Genomic DNA, 23,934 nt, shown 5'->3' on the forward strand with positions numbered 1-23,934 from the left:
TCTGCTCCTCATTAAAAATCTAGAACTGGTAATAAAACCCAAACAATCCAACAACTGTTTGTGGCTTCACTAAGTAACATGTAATAATGTGGTGGGTTGTGTTTGAGCAGATACTGCATGAAGGTATCTTTTTGTGGAGAGTACATAGGCTGCCTTCTCTTAATACAGTTTGAACTGAAAATTCTTTCTAGAAATTACTGTATTAATTTATATTGCTGTGATTCTTTAGTGGTTCATACCTCACTTTTTGTGGCAGTACAGTATATACAAGACATGTTGCTATTATTTTATTTGTCCAGAATACTGAAGCACAGTTTTATTCTTAACAGCAGTTTCTTTTTGCCTTGTTACAGTATCTGCATTGTTCTAGTTTTCTTTTCTTATTTGTTCCCTGATTGAATCAGCTTTTGCACAGAGTTCCAACTGGCAAGAATACAGCTTTAACAAAAGTTCAAGCTGTGCATGAGACAGTTGCATCTCCTGTTAGATGCTGGGCTACATTAATGACTTCAGTGATGCTGAATCCATTTTAGCCCAGACTTACAAAGAAATAAGGAACCCCACCAGGTTTTTAAGTGTTTCTTCGACTATGTTGTTTTCTATTGACATTTAGCAGTAGTTAAATAGATATAGAAGAAATTATGATTAAGAGACTGAATAAAGCATTTACTGATTGTGGTTTCCTTGTCTCTTACAGAGAATCAAGCAAGAGTCAAAGAATCTGATTTGTCGGACACTCTTAGTCCAAGCAAGGAAAAAAGCAGCGACGACACTACAGGTAAGCATTTAACTGAGGTTTCTCTAACATCTGATTGGTTTGAATTAAATCACTTAATCACGAGCATTTTCTAAAAGAGCGGAAAAGGTGTGTATTATGCAGAGCCAGATACAAGCTTAGAGCAGTATTGTCTATTTTGGCACTTCATAATTAACTGTTGTAAAGCGAGAAGAATTTAAAAGCTGCTCTTTGCTTAAAGAATGCGTATATGAAAGCTATCTGCAGTCTACCAGCTCTCTAAAAGGTGTGGGTTTTTTTTTTAGATGCCCAAATGGATGACCAAGATCTAAATGAACCTATTGCTAAAGTAGCTCTTCTAAAAGGTAAACAAATTAATTTTTGTAACTTTAGATGCATAATCTGTATGTATATATATCTTTTTGTCTACCTGTTTTTTATCAAATGTATGTTGAAGTAGAGTGCTGAAATTCAGGTGTTTTAACCATGGTAGTACATAAGGGTTGCATTTAAATATTAGTAATGATTCCTTTGGGTGATGTGATATAAAAGTATACTTCTGAGTGTTAGTATAGAAATAACTTGTGCATAAAGCTAGTTTCTGCACTCACCAATACTCTTCTAGGAATTTACATGTTATAACTTCAAGTAGAGTTGAAAAATAGTTTCAACATACATTTAAGTTAGGGCTAATAGCTGTGGGGAGGAGGGGTTCTTCCATCACGGACACGTTTCAGGCATTGCGAAATTTTACTTGTGTAGCTTCTGTCACTGTCAGAAATGCTTGTTAGTTTGCATCTGATGGATTAAAAAGAAAATCTAAAATATTTTTTTGGTTAACACACTCAAGATCTGAATTTCCTGTTGTAACTGTATTTAGAATGATTCCTGAGCCTTAGCTTTGAACTTCACAGATATAAAATCAAGTTTTCTGTAGTAACATGGAAGCAGTCTTTTGCTAATGTGGATGTTCTCATTGCTTCATCTGTCTTTACCCAGTTGAAGATTTAAACTATAACCATTACTGAACTTTTAAGTGAATAAGTAGAAAAATACCTATTTACATAGATGACTTTGCTATTGAACTACATGTTGTAATTAACTAAAATAATTGGAATAACTCTTTCTCTTGAGGCTCTTTATGGGCATTCCTATTTTGCTCTCATGAAATCATTAAAAAATATCTGTACAATGAATCATTTGCCCTCGTAATTTTTATGAAGAGCCTGTAAAGCCGCAGGGTGTTTTTAGGTTTTGTCAGAGAGCTGCTTCATATGCCTGACTTTGCCCTAAAAAGGATCTTATTTGCCACTGAAAGACTTTCAAGTGAATTTGTTATGCAGTCATATAATTAAGGAAGAGTGAGAACATTTCTGATCTGGCAGCTGTTTGGAATGCGGAAATGGCTGCTGGAAAAGGCAGTGTTCCTTTTTGTTTAACTGGTGGAATTTAGAAAACAAATTAATGGAACAAGAAAATGATGAGACGTTTAATTGCCATAGTTTCCTCCAAGTGTATTTTCCATCAATAAACTTTGAGTGCATTCAGGATTTGTTTCAAGTTTCTACAAGTCACAACCTGGCAAAGAGGGGAGGGGGAAAAGCTGTCACAGGTTTTCCCACGAGGTAAATGACTTTGTTAGCCATTAATAACAGTTCCCTGGATGCTTCTATTTAGAGAGGCTGTTTGTGACTACTTATTGCAAACTTAAAAACAGATAAATGTTAAACAGATGGAAAGAAGCAATAAATGTCATTGGAAAGTTAGTGATCTTGTTCTTATCAACTTCCTTATGTTTTCATAGTAGCTACAAGACTGATCCATGGAATCTTAATAAAAAGTGTTTTCAGTTGAGGGTTTGCTGAATAGTGGTAGTTCTACATAAAAAATGTTTAAAGTCAGCAATGGTCTGTTGATTCAGAAAGTTTGGGAACCATTGTTTTATGTTGCAATAGCCAAATACTTTATTTTAAATATATGATACAGTTTACTTTATGTGGATCCTATGAAACTGAAGAAAACTTGGAGTTTTAATTGTTTATCTGGCTTCACCTGAGTACTCTGAAAATAGTCATCTGAATAACCTGAGAAATCCTGCAAAATTCTGAAAGTGAATTACTGTGAGAGCTGGAGAAATACCAGCCTGCTCATAAAGTCGCTTCCACAGGACAGGCACATACAAATAAGGAATCAGTTAAGACCACAGCCTATGTGTGGTTCTATATCATCTCTGTTATCAAACCAAAAGTGTAAAGGCAAACATACAAGCAGAGCTCTGTTAGTATCATGATGTTTGTAAATATTAAATTAATCTGAGCTTTGTTTTTCTTTTGATTTTATTGAAATTTTATTTTATAGATCCTAAAATTGCAAAATATTCTTTCACACACCGTCATATTCTTTAATGATTTGGAAATGGTCATTTTCCCACAAAACTGACCCGTGGGTTAGATTGCTTTTCTAGGGCCAGATTAAAGGAGAAGAAATTTTCCTGTGCTTTGGGAATGATTTGTACAGGCCATGCTAATTTTTTTTGCAATTGTAAATCTACAAGTAGAGTTGATGTTAAGGAAAACCTCATTGGGAGCAACGTGGTATTAATTAAGAACCTTTCTTGTAACATGGCAAAGAGTCTGATCACAGATTAAAATTTTCCATGAACTAGAATAAATGGATGAGGGTTTTCAAACTGTTGTATTTGTCTTGTCTTTTTTTTTTTTGGCACCTTATTGTAATTAATGATAGAATTCCTTAGACTTCTCTGAGAACAGTTAGTCCAGTCCTGAATACTTCTGGAAATTGCTCAAATATTTTTTTAATTGCAGCCTTTTACCTTGCTTCTCAAACCAGGTTTTTGTGATGTGAATTTGCTTCTTGAGGGGCCTAATTCTGAGCCTGATGCTATTTAGTGGTTTTATTATAAAGAGAGCAATCCTACTCACTAAGGAATTTTTTTCAAAACTCGAGTTAGCACAAAAATAACATTTGCTTTGAACTGAAAGACATTAAAGAAATTTTCAGTTTGGGTGAGACTGAAAAGCTGTTATTTTCTCATTCTTGTATTTCTTGGCTTTTGATTTAGAAGCATGTCAGGCATATGGAAATTCCCCCATTGCATTTGCATAGGAAAGAGTTTTTACCTTGGCAGAGATTGTGCTTTTGCTAAACTGATTATGTTGTCCCGTAAATTGAGTTCCTCATCTCCTTTGAAGCAGTATTATCTTTTATGATGTGTGCTTTCATTGATTTGAAAATACTGTCCACCAGAAAGTTCATTTAGGGTGCCTCTTGTTGCATTTGGGACACTGCTTCTTTATCAGGCATGATTTGAGTGTCATTTGTCAACTTCCTCATCCATTTCTTCTGAACAGTCTCATTAAGGAGGATTGAAAGTCTAATTACCCCCAGTCTTTATCCATGAGAAGCTAAGAACAAAACATGTTCAGTAAAGTGAAACTTGGATTTGAAACTCTAATAAACTATAAAAGAAAGTATTTGGATTAAATATGTAGTCCTCTTTGTTCTTTCTGCTCTCATAATTTTGTTCTGAAGGAGTCTAAAAGCACATGTGTGCCCTCAGCTCTACTTGATCCCACCAACTCATTACTGTGAGAATAGGAAAAACATAGCCTCTTTTCTTAGAGGGATACAGTATGAATAACATGGTTTGATAAACAATTATTTTAATGAAGGAAACAGCAAAAAAATTTCTGTAGTTACTTTATTGGGGACATATATAGTCAAATATGAATGTCAAAAGTATAATGACAAACTAAACTATAGCGTGTATTTATTTTATTCTTATTAGTGAAAGGTCCAGACAACCAAAGTAATTTATGCTTTGGGGTTTTTATTCTAAGCAGTGTGCCTTTATCTTAAATCTGTATGGTCTACAGTGGTGGATGGTTATTAACATCTGTGTAACGCTGTGTAACACATCTGCATTTTAATTCTCCCTCTCCCATGATGTACAGCTGGACCTTACTCGCTGATTTCCCTTGTTTACCTTTCTCACCTAACAGGCTTTATATAAAGTTTTAGCCCTCTGCCTACATAGTTTATTAGTGCTGTTTGTGCCTAGTGAAAGATGTTTCCGCACAGATGCTACTTAAGGAAAATGTAGTGAATGAGAGTTTCCTGGATGCAGTTCCTGGCATGGCAGGTGCCTGCAGGCTGGAGCACTGTCTGCCTCTGTGTTACTGCATCTCGTTTCTAGTCTGTGCTCATTACAGGGCACTGCTATTAGTTACAAATACTTATTTTTCCTCTTTAAAGCTGAAGTTTGGGGACAATTTAAAAAGTTGCAGTCATAGACAAATTAAGTTTTGTAAGTCATCTCTTATAAGCCCAAGAGGTATTTAATATGCATTTTAGTTAATACAAAAGTTGTGGGGAAGAGCAAATGTTTTTATTTAAAGTGTAAATAACATGCATAGATATCTAATTGTGTTAAAGATATACCTAATATTTTAAGATACAGTGAAAAAAAAATTAAAGGGCAAAATTTAGCTTAGTATTCACTGGGCCACTGAATGAAATAAGGAGGGTGGACTTTTCTTCATTTTCTTAGTTTTGTTTCAGAAAATTTCCCTAAATTTTTCCTTTCCTTGTAGTTATGGTCCACAGAGGGCAAGGGGGAAGCCAAGCCTTGCACGGTAGCGAGCGAATTGGCAGTAGCAAACCACTTAACAGCAACTCTGCGTGATGTCCTGCAGCTGACTGGCATTACCCAGGCTCAGGGCAGGGCTGGGTCTGTACGCGTGCCCCTACGCTACCTGCCAGGGCTGGTGGGTGCTGGCAGGGGCAGGCCGGTGGGACGGAGGGAACACAAAGTGTGTGCTAGGAGAGAGGGCTGGAGTAGCTTCCTTTTAAAAACAGACAAGTTGTAAACACAGTCAAGGACTGTCTTATGCTGCTTGTTCCTTCATTTTTGTCAATCCAGGAATCCCTACCAATCTATACAGTGTTTTTAAAAACTCTCTAATTCTTGTTTGTTATTTTTTGTTTTATACTGCATGTTATATGTAATGAATGTTTTAAAGTTTGCATGTTTTCCTCCTTTTAAAAATATATTAATAGTTTTGCTAATATTTATGTAATCCAATTTTGAGTTTACTTTGACTAACTTTGGATGATTTGAATAAAAAGTCACCAGTCATCACATGGCAGTGCAAATTAAACTGTTGTACAAATTTATGATTTAAAGAAAATGTTCTTTTATCAGATGAATTGCAGGGTGCACAATCAGAGACTGAGGCTAAGCACGAAATTCAGCAACTGCACAAGGAGCTGATTGAAGCCCAAGAGCTAGCTAGGACAAGTAAACAAAAATGCTTTGAACTTCAAGGTGAGACCCAGATCATCTTGGTTGTGTAGGGTATCCATTAAAATTGTATTTATAGGGTAGTCTTAAAAGGGGGTCCAGTTTTGCTGACTGTTAGATAAATTTGTTTCATAGCATTCACGTCTCCTGCACAGAATGTCAGAAACTTTTGTTTTTTTTTTTTCTCTAAACTCTATATACAGTCCCATTGAGCTCTGACTTTTTGGTTCAAGATAAATCAGCATCTTTTCAGAGTATCGAATACATACTTGAACTCCCTATATTTCATCCTTATAAAATATATTCATCTACGGGTATTGGTTAATCTGTATTTCAGTCAGATAATGCACATAATTTAACGTATTCAGTGGTAGTTCTTTGTTTAGATCATCTTATCAGATCTGTAGCTGTATCTTTATCCTCAGCAAAACTGTGGGTTGTTTTTGACAGGAAAGAGTATAGTTCAGTTTAATTGCATATTGTTCAGTGTTCTTTGTGGGGTATATTTACAGCTTTTTTTTTTCTTCTCCCACACCAGTTTGCATTTAGCACATGTGGAGTTTTTGGATCAGGCAACAGATTATATTAATTTTAAATTAATTGTAATACTACCACAATAATGGAATGATGTCTTAATATTAACTTTTTATTAAACTACTTACACAGTTACTGGCTTTGATAACTTACTGAAATAATATGATTGTTTTAATCTTTTCAGTTAAGGGGAAGTTATGACTAAAATTAGTTACAGAGCTGAAATACTTCTTGCTAACAAAAACTTTTGGGCACATTTTCACTTTCATTTGTAGCACTATTGGAAGAAGAGAGAAAAGCGTATCGAGTGCAAGCTGAAGAATCTAACAAGCAAATAAATGTTCTGCAAGGTAGGAATTTTTTTTTTCACCCCACTCTTTTAGGGAAAACATATAGCTTTGGCTGTTTCTGTGGCGCTGTAAGCACTAATGAAGGAAAATTTTAATTGAGTGTATGTTTTAAATCTGATTTCTTTCGCCATATCTTTGAATTTTATTGTGAAGAGTTTCTTGTCAATTCCTATGTTTCTCATCATAACTTAGAAAATGCAAAAGACAATCTGTAACAGATGCTTCTTTTCCTTCCTCTCTCTTCAATCTGTCTCAGCCTTGAATGATTCAGGGATTCTTACTGTGAGTGTTTTATCTTCTGAGCACTCAGAAGGTTTAGTCTTTTTTGTGCTACTCAGTCTCTTTACTTTGTTGGTAGAATCCTTTTTAAATAAGTTTTTAATCACTCCAGATCTGTATCCAACCTCAGAGCATGCAGTAAAATTTCTGCAGCAGAGACACTGTCTATGCTTTTTGAAAAAACAGTATGACCAATCATACCCTTTTCAGCCCCAAAAAATTATAGCAGAATGGAATCCCATGATTTGCGTAATTTCCGTGTCATGTATTCTGTATCACATTTACGTGTCAGCCTGTGCATGTGAATAAGCATATTGGTCAAGAGGCTCTCTGGCCTTAAAATCAATGAGCTACATTACGACTCCTTCTTAGAGCAAGTATTAGTTTGAACATCTTCTCAGCCATTGATTGTTATGAAACTTGTAGGAGCTTCATACCTTGGTATCTTTGTCAGCACATCATTTGGTTTGGACCTAAAAAGGGTGGGAAGGCAGATGAGCAGACAGGCAAACGGACTGCCAATCCTCGCTTTCTTAAGGAATCAAAATAGCTGTAGCAAATTATTTTTATGGGCAGAAGTTTGTTGTGGAATGCAGTACTTGTCATATACCAGTTACACTGAGAAGCTTTTATAATAGCACTGTTTTATATGAATGTCAGCAAACAATATTTACATTTTCTGCCATTGTACCTGTAAGAAAGAGGAGCTTACGTAATACTCATCTTCAGAACAAGAGGAGCAATTTAATTTTGTAGCTTGTCCTGCTAATAATGAAAATTCTCCAAGTAAAAAATAATGTAGCAGAAGTTAGAAATTAGGATTTGATAGTCATTTCTATTTCTCTCAAAAAAAGAGAATCCATGTAGAAGCTTGACAGAGCCAAACTTAACTGTAAGATGCCTCTTGTTGGTTCAGTACTTTTTTGTCTCCTGAACCCTTCTCAACTGAGGTCTTGCTTATGTTTCCTCCTCTTGTCCCTCCATGGTAGTTCAAAACGTTCTGATGTTTGTTGTTTGCTTGCTGCTTCCCAGACTTCTAGGGCATGACACATTTCACAACTTGGGAAAAGTTGTCAGGATTCTCTCTTGACAGCCTCTACAAACTGTAGTGGAGAAAAAAAAATCCTGGCAGCTTCATGCAGTAACATTTCTTAAAGTATTTTCATGGAATGAATGTTTTAGGCCAGCCAGTGCTACATGGCTTTATATGTTTGTCATAGAGAAGAGAAGGTGGCACAGAAACAACTGAGATATCCTGTCCTTAAGTGTGAAGTTCTTTAGATGAACAGATAGGTAAAGCAAGGAAATTCAAGTAACTTGTCATTACTTATTTTTTTAAAAAAGTGACACTGGAACAGGCTGCCCAGAGAGGTTGTGGAGTCTCCTTCTCTGGAGACATTCAAAACCCGCCTGGACGCGTTCCTGTGTAATATGGTCTAGGTAATCCTGCTCCGGCAGGGGGATTGGACTAGATGATCTTTCGAGGTCCCTTCCAATCCCTAACGTTCTGTGATTCTGTGATTCAGTTTAGATGAGGTAATGGCTTAAATAAATAAGAGATGTAATGGAAGTTTTCTTTCTAATTGCCCTTTCAAATGATATCCAGTGCTTCAGAAACCAGTCCAATATTATTGGTAGTAATTTTTCTGTGTAAGTTATTTCTACAACTCCACCAAACTTCAGAAACACTTGTACGTGTTTGGATTTTCAGTCATACCATGCTTGTTTTCATGCCTGAACATTTAAAGGGAGAGTTGTTCATCAACAATGCAAACAGAAGAAAAAAACAAATTTATTTGAAATACTGCCATTACTGAGAAGGAGAAATTTAGCTTGACTTGATGAAGAAAATAGTATCAGGAAGATATGGTTTGAAAAATCACTCCTTTGCTCATTAATGAGCACCTGCTGTGTTAGCAAGTCGTAATTCTCGGGGTTTTAGAAATGTGATTTCCTAGCATATTGGTTTGGTAGGTTCAAGGCTTCTAATGTAAGGATACATGGAAAGGCAATCGTTAATGTGTAATGAGTTGTATTACTGTAGAGTTGTTCTCATCTACGATGTTATTTGCTATTCTGTTAGTGTAACCCTGTAGAAACTATTTCCAAACAAATGAGGTGATAATAAGCCTCATGTTGCTGACATATATTTATAAATCCATCATTCTGCAAAAGTCTTCATTATGGAACAGATAGACTGTTTTGTCTTACACAGAACTGCTGTGAAATCTAACTTACTGTTGTCTATAATAGCTCTTATGTATTACAATATATAATAACTATAATGTTTTTTTCCCATACTTTTTCCTCCAGAATGTGGAATTGGGTAATTCATAGGTTCTTTAGTTTATCTAATGAGCTAAATGTCTTGCTGGAGCCTGTTTATAGGAGAGGGAAAAACATTGCATTTTTCTTCTTCACTGTACATCAACTAACAGCAAAGTTTCTAGATTGTACCTGTATATGAGTTCTACCTATATTACAGTATATGCAGCTGCTGAAAAACATCAAGTATAGTTGTCATGAAAGTGCAAGTCTCTTGAGTAGTGTTCATGCTGTATCAGTTTATGGCACAACTTGCTTATGTGTCATCTTCTATAATGTATTGAGAGAACAAAAATAAATACAAGAAATCTATGAAGATTACTCAGCCTTGCTTATCTTCCTCGTGCTTTCCACTGTCCTTTTTAGCCCTTTGCTTCTGAAACATGTAACTTTAAATGTGTAATTTTGACCCTTGACAGTGTCTTATGTTAGGTTTTCAAATAATGTTAAGAACTTTGCACTTTTCTTCTCAGAGCAATTCTTCATTAATTTAGTAATTGCTTTTTTTCCATATTAAAAATAAATTAAATACATGTGAACTCTGATATGTGTCCTTTAAAAAGTGAAACAAAAGTAATGAGCAAATTAAACACTTTGCTTCCATCGGTCAGGGTTTTAACTATAATTTTGTTCTTCTTTCTTTCATGCTTCCCTTTCCTCTGTACTGTACTTTTATTTTTTTCAACTGTTTTCACTGGATTCTATTTGCATGTGTGTTTATGAAAAATAGTTGTGCTCAGAGAAGAGGTGTGTTTAGTAATGAAACAGTTTTGAATGGGAATAATTTATAAGATTTGCTTCATGCAGAAATGTAGAATAACCTAGCGTGTATGTGACTGCTGCACATTTACAGTAAACTGTAAATGCTAAAGGACTTCTTATAGTTCAGTATATGTGGTGCAGTAAAAGGTGCAGCTGTCCTTTTCAATTCAAAATTAATCTTGAGCTTTGAAAAATGCTTTTTGCAAAGAAGTAATTTTTATTTCTTCTACTACGTTTCAGATGGAGTAGCAATTGAGCTCTGTGCCTCAAATATTTATAGACATCAGAAGTTAACTGCTGAACAGGCAAACCTTTCCAGTGTAGCTTTGCAACTGTTTGGCTTGTCACAGAAGCTTTCTTGCTTTTCCTCTTGTCCCCAAACCTTGCCGTGTCCTTGTTCTGTAATACTTGTTTTGCTTACACTGAAGTTGGATCTAAATCTTGGTTTCAGATTTTGAAGAGTTGCTTTAGTATCACACACATAACACAACCCTGTCTAAGAAAGCTTTGTCCAACCATAATTCTTGTTTCTTTTGACCCTCTGTAATGCATGACCCCACATACATGTCTCCTTAAGGGTACAGCATTTGACAAGATGAGTATTTTTTTTTCAATTGCATTAGGATTCTTTAGTCCTATTAAACATCAACAAGTTGAGAAAGGGAGTTATGTTTTTTAGATTTTCTGTAAATACAGTTTTTAAAAATAACAACATTAATGTATGCTTTTCAGCTCAGCTGCGAAAGCTACAAGAAGATATTGAGAATCTTCGTGAGGAAAAGGAGAATGAAATTTCAAGCACTCGAAATGAACTAGTCAGTGCTCAAAACGAGATTCTGTCACTTCAACAAGTAGCAGAGAAGGCAGCATCAGAACGAGACACAGATATTTCTGCATTGCAAGACGAGCTGCAAACAGTGCGAGCGGAACTTGAACGGTGGCGGAAAGATGCCTCAGATTATGAAAAAGAAATTGTCAGTCTGCAAGCCAGTTTTCAGCTCAGATGTCAGCAGTGTGAGGATCAGCAGAAGGAAGAGGCTACTCGCTTAAAAGGTACTTGTTTAAAAGGGTGTCACAGAGCAGTGCTAACAGTAGCATCCTGCTCAATCTGATGAATGTCAGTTATTCAAATCACTATTTGTCTGTCTCCCTGTAGTCATTTACTATGCCTATATATATACACATGTGTGTATTTATGTATGCGTATCAAGGCTTGTAGTGTTACAAAAGCGGTTTTGTATGCTTCATTGTATGCCTAGATTAGCTTAGGTACCCTTTGGTATCAAAAGTAGACCAATTATAATTCCACTTAGAAAAGACAGGAAACTTCTACTGTTTGAGGGATTGATACTGCCACAGATTCCAAAAGGTCTTGTATAACTTTTGTACAATTTAAGCCTGTAAATGGGTAGCTTCTGGCCTTTTAATTTTTCTAGCAAAGCCTCACTTGAGACAAATAACTGTATTTTATGGCTTAATAAAACTGTTGATACCATCTCATTTTTAGCATAAAAATGTTAAAATAAATTTAAAATTAAAGCTTTATTCTGGATGCATGATGTAGAGATATACAAATATGTTGTGCTGAGGCAGCATAGGGCTTCTTTTAGGCTCATTAATTTGCATTTCACTTTACCTGTAATACACCCACATCTCATGAGGACTGGTTGAGAGCCACTACACTAGGCCTATAGCTTCAGGTCTTGGAGAATCTGCTAATAGAGTTCAAAAGCTCACGCTGAAACTTTGTGCATGCCAAAGAGAAACTGGCATATGTAAAATGAGCTTTAAATTCTGAATCAGTTAATCTTTGTGAAGTTGCCAGAGAAGCCTTTTTCCAGTTCAGACTCCAGTCACTGTCATTGTATGACTAAGATGTGTGTGACGCTGTTTTTTATCTGTTTTACCAGGGACTGATTTATTTCAAAGGTCTCTTTTTCACCCTTTAGTTATTGCTTTAAATATTCTGTTCCTTGTAGCAGAGGCATGGTATCTAGTGATTCTAGTTGTTTGCTGTTTTCAAGTCAGGGAAATTATTTTCTTCAAATACGCTTTCCTGTCACTGTTTCTGAAATACTAGAGCAGACCCATAAACAGACTGTTTTCCACTCCTTTGTGCCTTAGAAAAAGTTCACAAAAAAAAAAAAGCACTGGCTTGTTTAATGGCTCACAAACCTCATAACAGTAGAAGATATGGTAAGGTTTTATAGGTGCTTGTGAGAGAATTCATGTGACATGATTATAATCAAATATATTTGAGATTTACAACTGATACTAGCTTTTCCTCTGTTTATTAGCTAGTGATACTTGAAGCAGTCATGAAATAATTTTACTCAGTTCAATTAAATTTTATTCCTTGCAGGTGAACTTGAAAAGTTGAAGGCAGAGTGGAGTGCTTTGGAAGCTGAATGTGTTACACTAAGGAAGGAAAATACTTTGCTTACATCTGAACTTCAGCGACAAGAGAAGGAGCTTTCTAGGTAAGGGTACAGTGGATTTGTCTAGGAAGGTATCATAGTAGCTGAAGAGGGTTTTTTTTTGTTGTTTTTTCTTCATACAAGTGGTACTGATTCTCTGATGTGTTTCAATAAATGTATTGAAATTTTATTTACATCATAGTATTGGGCAGAACACACTTTCATGCCAAGTTGTTATACTAAGCTATTTTTTCTATTTTGCAAATGCTTCTCTGTTACTTATCAGTCATGTTATATCGTTATAAGGTAACCTGACTTATTTCCTGCTGTTAATAAGGACTTGGAAGCATGCATTGTGGAAGTATTTAGACTTAACAGTTATCCTTCTACTTAAAAGATAATAAACCACATAGATTTCCTAACTTAAACTTTTCTTAGTGTTCAGGTTTGGAAAATGATTCTTGGGTACTATCGTGTCTCATGGAAGCTTGTCACATTATAAATAGTGTTGGAGAACAGAAACAGTGTTCTGTGTCATGTATTGCATAACAGAAAAATACAAATCTTTTTATCACAAGCGCCGTAATATCTTTTGGGTGGGATTTTAGAGCACAGGAGTATTTGTATTTTACTGTATTTGTTTTACCGTTTGAGCACATGACATTGCTACAGTCTATCTAAATCTTCTGCCTGGAAGTAACTTCTTTTCTTATCCCTTCATCTGCCATTATTACGTTGTTCTTCAGTTTCAGATATTGGAATTTCATTCACAAAGTAAATATGGGACAGTGATGAGCAAATACAGGATTTGCATAATGGAGATATGCAAGATCTCTCCCTTATTTTTCTTTGTCTTGCACAGACACAAATTACCACTCCTTGGTTATTACACTGAAGTTTGTAATGACTTAATTTAGAGCTTCCTATGACTGTTACACAATTGTACTGAACACTTGAAGAATACGGTAGCGATTAGCTTGTGCAACTGGAGCAAGCAAAGCAGCGTGTGTGTAAATAAATGAAATACTTCTAATAACTGTGGACAGACTTCTCATTGCAAATTTGTTTCAAAATACTTTGGAATATATAATAAATAATGAATAGTAAAAAGTAAAATAAGAAACTAAAAATTATGAATGATATATTATTTAAATTCTAGATTATAATTAATTATACACATCAAGCTGCGCACATATATTTAAAAGCAAGACTGTGGCCAATACTTGTGTCAGTACTTTGTATAGGGAGACAATGATGATCTGCACTTCTATGATTGCTCGAAGCTGGTATTTCCATGTTAAATAAAAATAATGTGTGAAGCTTTGGAGGATGAAAAGTGCATTAAAAAATCTCTTTGTTTAAATTTAAAACACATGAGGAATCAATTGGATTTTGTTTTTCAGCTCTCAAAAACAGAGTTTAGCGCTAAGCAGCGATATAAGTGTTCTTGAAATGTCTCGAAAGGAACTTGAAAATCAGATGGGATCTTTGAGAGAAAAACATCAACGAGATGCAGCTAGTCTAAAAAGCCAACTCAGTGAAGCTGAGAGTCAAGCAAAAGATGTTCAGAAAGAGGTAACACGAAACATTATTTCTGTTTTGAGAACATGATTCCCAATGTTGTTGACTTCTAAGCTAAAAGAAAAGGAAAAATATAAGATTTCTAGAAATGAAAATTTTTCATACTTTTATTGCAAGTACTTTTATGGTAGCTAATAATATATAAACTGGGGGTTAAATCTAAAAAGGAAGATTTCAGATAAAATGACTTGCGTGTGTTTTGGGAACTTCCTAAAGTTTACTTTCGAGCATTACCTTAGTGAATTTAATTTTAAGCTGTTCAAACAGGTGAACCCTTATTCAGAGTCTTTCTGAACAACATTGTATAGAGTTTCATTAGCTGTTATGAGTCAAAATTAATTCTTTTTATTCAGTATGATCTCCTATTTAGCTTTAAACTCTTCTATTTGACAATGGAACTACACATTCCTTACAAAGGTCTCCTTTCATCTTACTGGATCACTAGGCTGCTGAAGACTATTAGCAAGTGCATAAAGAAAAGCTAGCATTTTGAGCATATATTTCATCTGCCTAGCCTCTAAAGATTATGTCTGGAGGAAGGCCATAGCCTCCAACAATTACTTGCTTTCTCTTATGAGCATTTTGAGTGGAGTTTTCCCCAGCTACTGCTTTTAGTTTCTTTGCTTTGCTTTGTCATTAATTCATCCATGTCACATTACTTTTCGTTTTCAGAATTTGAAAAACCCAGTATTGTTAGTCTGTGTTTTCGTAATTAGATGTATTTGTAAAGATGCCTAATCTTTTAAATTTGTGGTAAATGCCAGTACTGAAAGTCACTGCTTCTGTCCTTACGAATCCCTGTCATGAGGACTACCAGAAAGCTTGTGATCTATAGAAAAAATTGAATGAGTTTGAAAAAGGAGAAGCTGCCCATACTGTAGGAACATGACACATTCACCCAGTATTGTTTGTACTGGACCCACACTGAGGATTATAGTATGATAGTAATAAGGTGTGATATTTTTTAAATGCATTTCTTACTCTTATGTTTGAGTTTGCTGTGTGGGAAGAGGGTTTGATTTACTTCATACAGAATGTTGGTTTTTGCACCTAATTGATCGGTGTAGGTATTTAAGCTATAGCCTAGATGTAAGACCACTATTTAAATGTAAGGGACTCCTTGTTCCCCTATTTCTTGTTTTGTCCTCTTTAGTTTTTACAGTCCTTTCCGATATGATAATGAGTAATTGGCAGGAAAGATGAGTTAAGGCCTTGCATTTACTTCCTATTTCCTTGTTTGTAGTAATCTTAGCCCTTCAAAGTCAGGGACAAAATCTTCATTTAGAAAAAAAGAAAATCTGAACTAACATTTTTCTACCCTGCTTTTATGAAAAGAAAGTGTACTGATCCAAGGCAAGTTACTCTAGGCAGATGACAGGAAAGGAGGCTGTGCGCTAAGTAAATGTAAGCATGTATTGGGTGTCCAGGGGTCCACAGATTGTTCTCTTTTTGTCTTTAGTATGAAAGAACACAGACCATGCTCTCAGAGCTGAAGGCGAAGTATGAGATGGCTGAACAAGAAAATCAGTCACTCACAGAAGAACTCAAACAATGTAAAGAGAACCTGAAGCTGCTGCAAGAAAAAGGAAACAACGTAAGTCTGTACAAAATGTGTGGGGAAATAGAGTTACAACAATGGCAATTCTGTTGATTGAGGGAATATGTAAGTGTCAAATAGAAAAGGACAGACTTTAAAAAAAAAAAAAGGGGGGCTGTTTACCATATTAAATGCAAAATCCGTTCTGGTACTACCTGTGCTAATTTGCAGGTCGTCACACTGTTACAATTATGCGTGCAAGTTAAATTTACAGTTGTGTGACAGTTTTAAATATAGTCTTAGATATCTGCTGTCTTGAAAACATCTGGCTTAAATACTAGTGAACCAGAACTAAGCAAAACTTTTTCATTTCAGAGAATTATACATGGGTAAAAGCTGAAAAACCTGGATCCAAATGAATAAGCAACCTTTTTCAAGATACTTTTATTTTATTAGTGTTTCTTACAACGGATGTTCCCTCCTTACTCTTGCTCAAGCTTCTTAACAGTGGTTATCCCTGATCGGCTCATGCTTTAAACAGTGCAGTTGAACTGTCCTTTCTATTCACTGATGAAAATATTCTTTTCTTTGGCAATTAAATTGAGAGGTTGTATCATTAGAATTGAGTTTATAGCTAGAGACAACTTTTTTTTATACTGACACTTCTGAAATCCTCCAAATGTTTAGGGTATGGCAGACACATTATAAGGTGGTCATAGCCTTATTTTAGATACCTTATTACACTGGGATGGCTGGTTTGTTGTCTTCCTGTACTGCCTCTATGATCAGTGCAGGGTGAACAACTCCTGTAACTCCTGTAGTGGACAGTACAAAACAGGAGGATAATGGATGCTCTATAATAGCCTTTTAGAAAACTCTGACTATGAAGAAAGTTTTACAGGTACCATCCTCTAAAATCAGCTGGCTGCTAGATGCCCAAAGTTTGTATAAATACCCTCGCCATAACTGATTACTGAATGTAAACCTCTAACACAGTAGAGCTGTCAAAGATGTAAAGAATTCAAAGCCCTCCTCACTTTTTTTCAGCCATATTTTCTGGAATATGATGTTATAATTCTCCTGGAACCTGCTTCCTGCTTAGAATTCTTCTGCAATGCTCAGATAACATTGAGTTACTAAAGTAGGCAGAAGTCAAAAACAACTGACTGAAAAACTCCCATTCTAGTAGAGGAGATCACACTGAATAAATAATTGTGACTGTGAGATTTTCTGCTCTGTTAAAAACATTAACCTCAGGATTAAAATGATCAGTGGAAAAAGGGGGATAGTAGAGGGAGGAAATACTGTGAAGGAAATTGGAGCACCTGGTGAAAGTAGAAAAGCTTGCAAGGTGAGGGAAATTATAGGAAGAATTTGAGGTGAATATTTAAATGAAATTGGCAACCACAGCAGTTGCCAAAATCTCCTTCCAAAGGGGGAGTTATGACAGTTGAAACCTGGAGGTCAGGGTGTGATGAAGAGCATCCTACCATACAAGGACTTGCAGGACAAGCTTGCTGTTCAAGCAAGCATTACTCACAATCAGTAACGTAAAACGTAGCTATCTTGTGAATTAGTTGAATCATCATGGATACTGGGCTAAGTTCCAAGGTCAAATTTTTCAAATACCATTGTCCCCCTATGCTCGAATCATTATCTGTTACTTCATTTCTGAGGACAGTGTCCCACAGGAAGTGACTTCCCACTGTGGCATTTGTTCCTTTTTGGGGCCCATCTGAGTTTGCATATCTTCATATTCTAATACAAGATGCACATTTTTGATGAAGCACCTAGTTAAATGCTCCTTGGCAGTAAGGAGATTTGTTTTAGATTGATAAGTTCATGAGGGGGGAAATTTAATTGTTTGGAGGCAATTTCATTTAATATGGTAGATATTTATCATCTGTTTCATTTGCCAAGATGCCACAGCCATGAATGTGTATAACTTGAAAAATAAAAATTAAAAAAAAAATCTATAGAATTGTTTGGTGAACTAACAAATGTTAGAAAAGACAAGGCTTCTGTACTCCATTTGGGATATCATTTAAATATTAAGTTTTTATACTTAAGTTTTACTTCTAAAAAAAAAAAGTGTTGTGTTCTGAAACGCTTTAGCAGTGTGGTGCACTACTTGTGCTTGCATGCTTGTAGTCACTGATTATTTCCTGACGTGCTTTGTAGGACAGATTTGTTTATGGGAATGGTTTGAGAACATTAGCTGCTCTGGTTGACTTAAACTTCTGGCACTTTTTTGAACACTGCTGTGATTATTTCTACCAACGTGCTTTCTGTGGGAAGGTGGCACTCTGATTTGTGGCACCAATGACACAAAAATAATCCTGCATGAAAATGACTTTAGTTACACATAATTTGTCTATGAAATATTTGCCTTGATTAAAACAAATTTGAATTGATTGGCAGAGACTAGAATACCTTCTAAGATTCCTGTTTTGAACCATATTGGAGGTTCTATGATTAAGTGACTTCTACAAATTCATAATGGGATGAGACGTTATGAATGATGATGTTTTAGAAAATCTTCAAACGTGAATATTATTTATTTGACTGAACAAAATCAAGGTGGCTTCAGCACAAAAATTCTTAAAATATTTAGCATGGTTTGAACTTAACCTCTGTGTGTCTGCGTGTGTGCACGGATATATAGGCTGGGATACAGAGAAAGCAAATGTCCTCCAAGGACAGCTTCAAAAGAAGTTAGGTCCTTTTTGCGTTTAATTTATCATATTAAGGATAGAGGCTCTCCATCCAGAACGGGAAGTAAAGTAGTTTACAGTTAATTGAATGTTGCTGAGAAAATGTGTAGGTGGTTCTGACGAGGCCATAGGCTAAATGAACCCTGCAATCTTGCCAGCTGGTACTTTGGCCCAGCTGCAACATTTGATTTTCAGAATTGTATTTGCTCACAAGGCTGATGACCTGCCAGAGATGCTGATCTTTGTGGTATCTCTAACAGAAATGTACTTCCCTGCTTTATAGTAACTTAGTGTTGATTGTACAGTCATGTTACAGTCTCACGGAAATGTCTGAACTACTGGGTTTGCCTGTGGACGTAGTTGTAGTATCTGGTGTGAATCTTTCTGCCTTAAGAAATCCAGATGGGATTTCCTATCACTTAGAAAAACTAAAACCAACTATAAATGAGATACAGGCAAATCAGTTTAAGATTTGTGTTGGTTTTAAGTGCTAAAGTCCAATTTGTGACAAGAGGTTTCTTAGAACATTTTCTACTTACTTCCCTTTAGTTTTAAACATCCCTGTTCATTTGAGTAGAATGGTGTACTAACTTTGTATACCAGATTAGATAATGCTGTATTGTGTTAGATGTCTTTAATACATTTCAATTAAAACAGAACTCACTGACTTATTTTCCCCTCTCTAAATCATCTTTACCTAATTGATTTATAGCACAAAGTGATTTTTAATATCCCTTCCCTTCTTTAGCCTTCCATATTACAACCCGTCCCAGCCGTATTCATCGGCCTAATCCTGGCTTTCCTGTATTGGTGTTACGGCCCATTGTGGTAGCGAAAGGTACAAGCACTACTGTTCAGTCAATGTATGTTTGTCCCTCTCACCTGTTTGTGCCATTTCTGTATAAAATAGTGCATGGTGAAATGCTCACAGGTATTTCTTTACCTGAAGCAAACCCTTCATTTAATATGCCATTCTGTTGATACTGATGAGCTGAGCAATCAACTAATCATGTAACATCTGTGTGATTTCTTTAATTCTAACAGTGAATTTCATTCTAACTGGTTCTAAATGTGCCTCTTCTAACTCGGTCTCAGTTTGTCTTTAGCAAATGGGCTACCTTTTGCACAATGCTGCGATGCTAGGGCCTGTAAGAAAACGTAATTGCTTAATTAACTGTGAAAAATGAAGAGTTTGCCTCTAACAATAAAAATCAACAAGCTTTGGTTCCTATTTATGGGCTAAGAAATTCCTCTCTGGCTCTAAACACTTTAATTTTTCTCACTATTGCTTTGAAGAAGATGGAAAAAAAGACAAGATGAGAAATAGGTGGTTGGTTTGTATTCTGAACTCTAAGCTTACATTTTCTCTAACGTCTCTCAGTGTGTCCTCCTCTTAAAATGCTATTGTTGTCATGAAATGTTGTGACAATCCGTTTGAAATTATGATGTTAGGATCTGCTACAAACTTAACATCATAGATCTGGATTTAAACATTGAAAAGCTAAGTTAAAGATGTCAGTACTGCATAAACCTGTGTCTAGTGATTACTTGGCACAAGCGATGTTTTAAACATGTTAAGCCTTCACGTGTTAAATAGGAGATTTCTTTGAGCTGCATACAGTAATGAAGCTGGAAATACGGAACTGCCAAAAGTTCTCCTGGTGATCCTCAGTCATGAAGAGTTGTGGAGTTCCCTTTGTTAGAGAAACACGGTTTACTGCGATGCTCTTAAGTCAGGACTAGCCTGCAGTAGGGCTCATGGGTAACATTTTAGTGATGCCTATCAACAGGTACTCAGGACTTTCAGGAACCACGGGGTAAACTGATTAGTATGAATTAGAGCAAATATGATATTGATTTTTTTTTTCTCTCCACACAGAGACAATGGCCTTGGATGCCTGTGATGGCAGCTTTGGTTGCTGTGACAGCCGTGGTGCTGTACCCAGGCCTAACCAGAGCTTCTCCATGAGAACTGTTGTTGAATCCATACACCGTCCTCCCTTTAGAAGCTGACAACATTCATATACTGAGGGAAAACAGATTAATTCTCTTCCTTTTTACCTCTTAATACAGCACAGCTCTGCGTGAGAACAGCAGTAGGGTCATTTGCTTTAAACTGTATAAAATGTATCTGTCTATAAAGAGGGAATAAAATTGTGATTCATCATACTGTGAGCAATATTTTTGCTTACAATTTCATGCAAGTTTTAAATCAGTATGTTGGGATTCTGAATACTATAATGGTGGACTAAAGTAGGCTTCTGATACCAAATTATAATGGCTAGGGTTGTGGACACTTACTTTAGAATCTGATTGCCAGATTTAAAAGCAAAAACACATTTCTGATTTGGACACCCAAGCCAAGTAACCTTGCAGATACTTGGAAAACAGATGCATGTGCTCAGTGCCTTTCAGTATGATTTTTTTTTTTAAACTAGTATACCATTTTACTTGCTGTTAGTCACTGAGCTGTTGGGAACAAGACTTAAGAAAACTTCTCTTATCACACCTTTTGAAGGAAGCATATTTTTCTTTGATAAGGATTGCTTTATTAATGATTTTTGGGAATAAACACAATTCATGTCCAGCCTTAAAGAGATAGAGATATTGATGGTGAAGACCAGCCTAGAGTGTTTAGTGTGCGCGTGTGCGAGTGTAAGCATGTGTGTGTTCTTGAGTGAACTAAGGTATTTCTGGGAGCAAGTACTTGGTCATTTGATGGACATAGTGCAGTGATTCAACTCATGTTAACTTTAGTTTGAATGTAATTTATTAAATTTCATATATTTAAAGAGATGCATTCTTTAAAAGTATGAATACTTTCTCACATACCACATGTATCAATTTATTTTTTCAGTCATTTGATACTTTCTGACTTGAGCTGGAGAAGCTCTTTAGATAAGCTTTTGTTGACGTAACTTTAATAAGAGAACTGCTACAGCATGACTGTGATTAGCTGAAAAAAATTAAGATGCATAAAATACTACAAAATTGGAATCATATACTTGATATATTGTCAGGTCAAGGTGATTTTAATTTGGTAGTAAAATTTTGTGCATCCTTATCACATGGCTGTAAGTATGATGCAGTGGTCCCCATTACAAAGTTTATTTTCTTTATCTAAGTACTATAACTATTGCTATTTGCTGACTTTTGGTGTGAATCACTGTAGTTAGTGCTGAATTAAATATAGACTGTTATTGTCCTGTTCAGCTCAACAGTTCTGTCAAAAAAGTTTATTAAAGACTTAAATAATATGCTAAAGAATGGTAAAGTAAAATGGCTCTGCTAAAGGAAACTTCAAAATAGGGAGGTAATCTCAGCAATTGACTTGGCTTTAAAAAATGTTATGGCAATCAGTAGTTTAAATATTTAAATAGAAATTTAGCATATAATTTACTTTTTGAGGTTTTAAGGGTCATTGTCCTTTAATTAAAGGTTCTATCTTAAGTTACATGGGATTTGCTAATGGGAGGATTATTAGATGGAAAAAATAGTCCACAAGTGACTTGTAGAAAATAAATATTGTCATTTAGTTCATTCATTTCATCCTTTTCAGTTGCAGGAAGCCATCCAACCACAGAACACTCGTATGCCAGTGGTACTTAGTACCTCTTGTATATAGGTTATTGCAAATATTGTTCTGAAATGCTTAACTTCAGAATTACATTTTTTAAAGTAAATAATTGTTTTAAATCTATTTTGTAAAGATATAAAAATACAATAGAATTTCTGGAGTACAGATTAAACTATTTGCACTAACACACGTGATGTGCATGATTTAATAAAATAACTTTACTCTCCCTATGCATGTTTGAGTTGAATGTCATTTAAAACAAAAGATTCATGCTAAGTTTCTTTTGTGCTAGATACTGCCACAGTTACTAGGCACAATGTCTGCAGCATGTCCAGTAATAGCAAAAGACTTCTTTTACCTTGTATTTCACATTTGCACTGGTTTAAGTTTTTGTCTAGCTGATCTCTCTCCTGGCTGTGGTTTTCAGGAAGAAAGCGGGGAGGAGAGCGCGATGAAAGGCTTGGGAGCATTATTGCCATGGTGGGGAAGAAACGTGTTCACAGCTGAAGGGTGGATTGTGCGTGTGGCAGGGGTTGTGAGATTGGAGGAGCAGTGGCTGCAGATAGCGGGGCAATAGTGGAAAGCCCTTCTAGGGGAAGGGAGCCTGATGCTGCCTCTTTTCTTCTTTAGCATCTTGAACTCCCTATTTGTCCCTCTTTCAGCTACTGTTTCTTTTCCAGTTGATTCTGTTCCCTCCTCCCTGCCAGTAGCATGTAGCCATGGTGTGAGGAGGTGGAGTGGAGCCCGATGGAGCCGTGGTCCCTCCTGGCTGGTAGCGGGGATGGTGCTGAGTTCCCTGGGACCAACCTCAGGGCAAGCCCATGCTGCCAGCGGGTCCCCTGTACTGAGCAACACTGCCTGTGACATCAGTTTGTTCTTATATTAAAGACAAATGTGGTGTTTTCAGAAATCTTTAAAGCATCAGAAAGCTGAAGTTTGAGACCCAAAATGTCTGTATTAAAGGAGAAAGATTTCTAAGGTAGTTATGTGCATGTGTGCATATTTATATTGTATACACAGGTGCATAGTACACATTGCATGGGGGTTTGTGCTTACAGGTGGTTCCCTAATGCAGTGCCTTTCCCAGGAGTTCTTGACATTTGCATGCTCAAAATGATCAAGAATGAACTAAAATGCACAGTTCACTCTTTCGTTGTGAGACTCCCTCGAGAAGGGTTGGATAACTGGGAAGTTGCTGTTCAGTGCTTTGATACTAAAGCAGCAAGTGGAGTTATTTTGCAAGCGCTCTATGCACAAACCTCTCTTTTTGTTGCCTTTGTTTATAGTAAATGTGTGTGCTCTTTTACATTCATATTTAGGTTCATTCTTCTTAGTTGTGAGGCTTGCTTAGCTAAGCCTTGGAGTTACTGTAACAAGAGCAGCTTTTCACAAACGTGTAAGGTGCTCTAAGTCTACCTGCAAAATCAGTGCTCTGAGCTTGCACTGAAGTTTGAGGTTTTAAAAAGGTTCCTCATATTAGAAAAATTAGTCTGGGAGTTGTTTTATCGGTTGCTAGTTCAATTCGGAAGATTTAATATAATAAAATATATGAACACTTATTCAGTTTTGTCCTGATGTCCTGACTGAGGCACCTTTTTTTTTAAATTCTAAAAGAATTCTACCTACATGTGGACTACAACAGCAGACCTTTTATTTAAAAATATAAATATACAGTATATAAAATATATAGTGTAATTTTCCTGCTCCTTGTAGCTGAATTAAATGCATTCTTCCAGAGTCTTAGCCTGATTCTTCTTGTAGAATCTCTGTATTTTTTGGTGCTAAATGGAGAATCATGA

The 23,934-nt window shown here is 35.9% G+C and overlaps 1 protein-coding gene across 37 annotated transcripts in view; it reads left to right on the forward strand.

Moving 5' to 3' along the window:
• SLMAP (sarcolemma associated protein) overlaps positions 1–22,365 on the forward strand; it is an 84,002-nt gene extending 61,637 nt beyond the window's left edge. For 20 of the 37 annotated variants that reach the window (XM_068408360.1, XM_068408359.1, XM_068408365.1 and 17 more), the window contains 9 exons: positions 698–778; positions 1,042–1,101; positions 5,961–6,083; positions 6,869–6,943; positions 11,042–11,362; positions 12,672–12,789; positions 14,130–14,301; positions 15,767–15,901; positions 20,438–22,365. In XM_068408360.1, the coding sequence (XP_068264461.1) occupies positions 698–778; positions 1,042–1,101; positions 5,961–6,083; positions 6,869–6,943; positions 11,042–11,362; positions 12,672–12,789; positions 14,130–14,301; positions 15,767–15,901; positions 20,438–20,527 (1,175 nt within the window). In that variant the 3' untranslated portion in view covers positions 20,528–22,365. Of the gene's footprint in view, positions 1–697; positions 779–1,041; positions 1,102–5,960; positions 6,084–6,868; positions 6,944–11,041; positions 11,363–12,671; positions 12,790–14,129; positions 14,302–15,766; positions 15,902–19,306; positions 19,397–20,437 lie in introns of all 37 variants that reach the window. The other 17 variants (XM_068408362.1, XM_068408367.1, XM_068408378.1 and 14 more) reach the window with 3 other exon arrangements.
• Positions 22,366–23,934: the final 1,569 nt, after the last annotated feature.

The sequence above is a fragment of the Nyctibius grandis genome, chromosome 10 (genome assembly GCF_013368605.1).
Source record: "Nyctibius grandis isolate bNycGra1 chromosome 10, bNycGra1.pri, whole genome shotgun sequence".
Taxonomy (NCBI): Eukaryota; Metazoa; Chordata; class Aves; order Nyctibiiformes; family Nyctibiidae; genus Nyctibius; species Nyctibius grandis.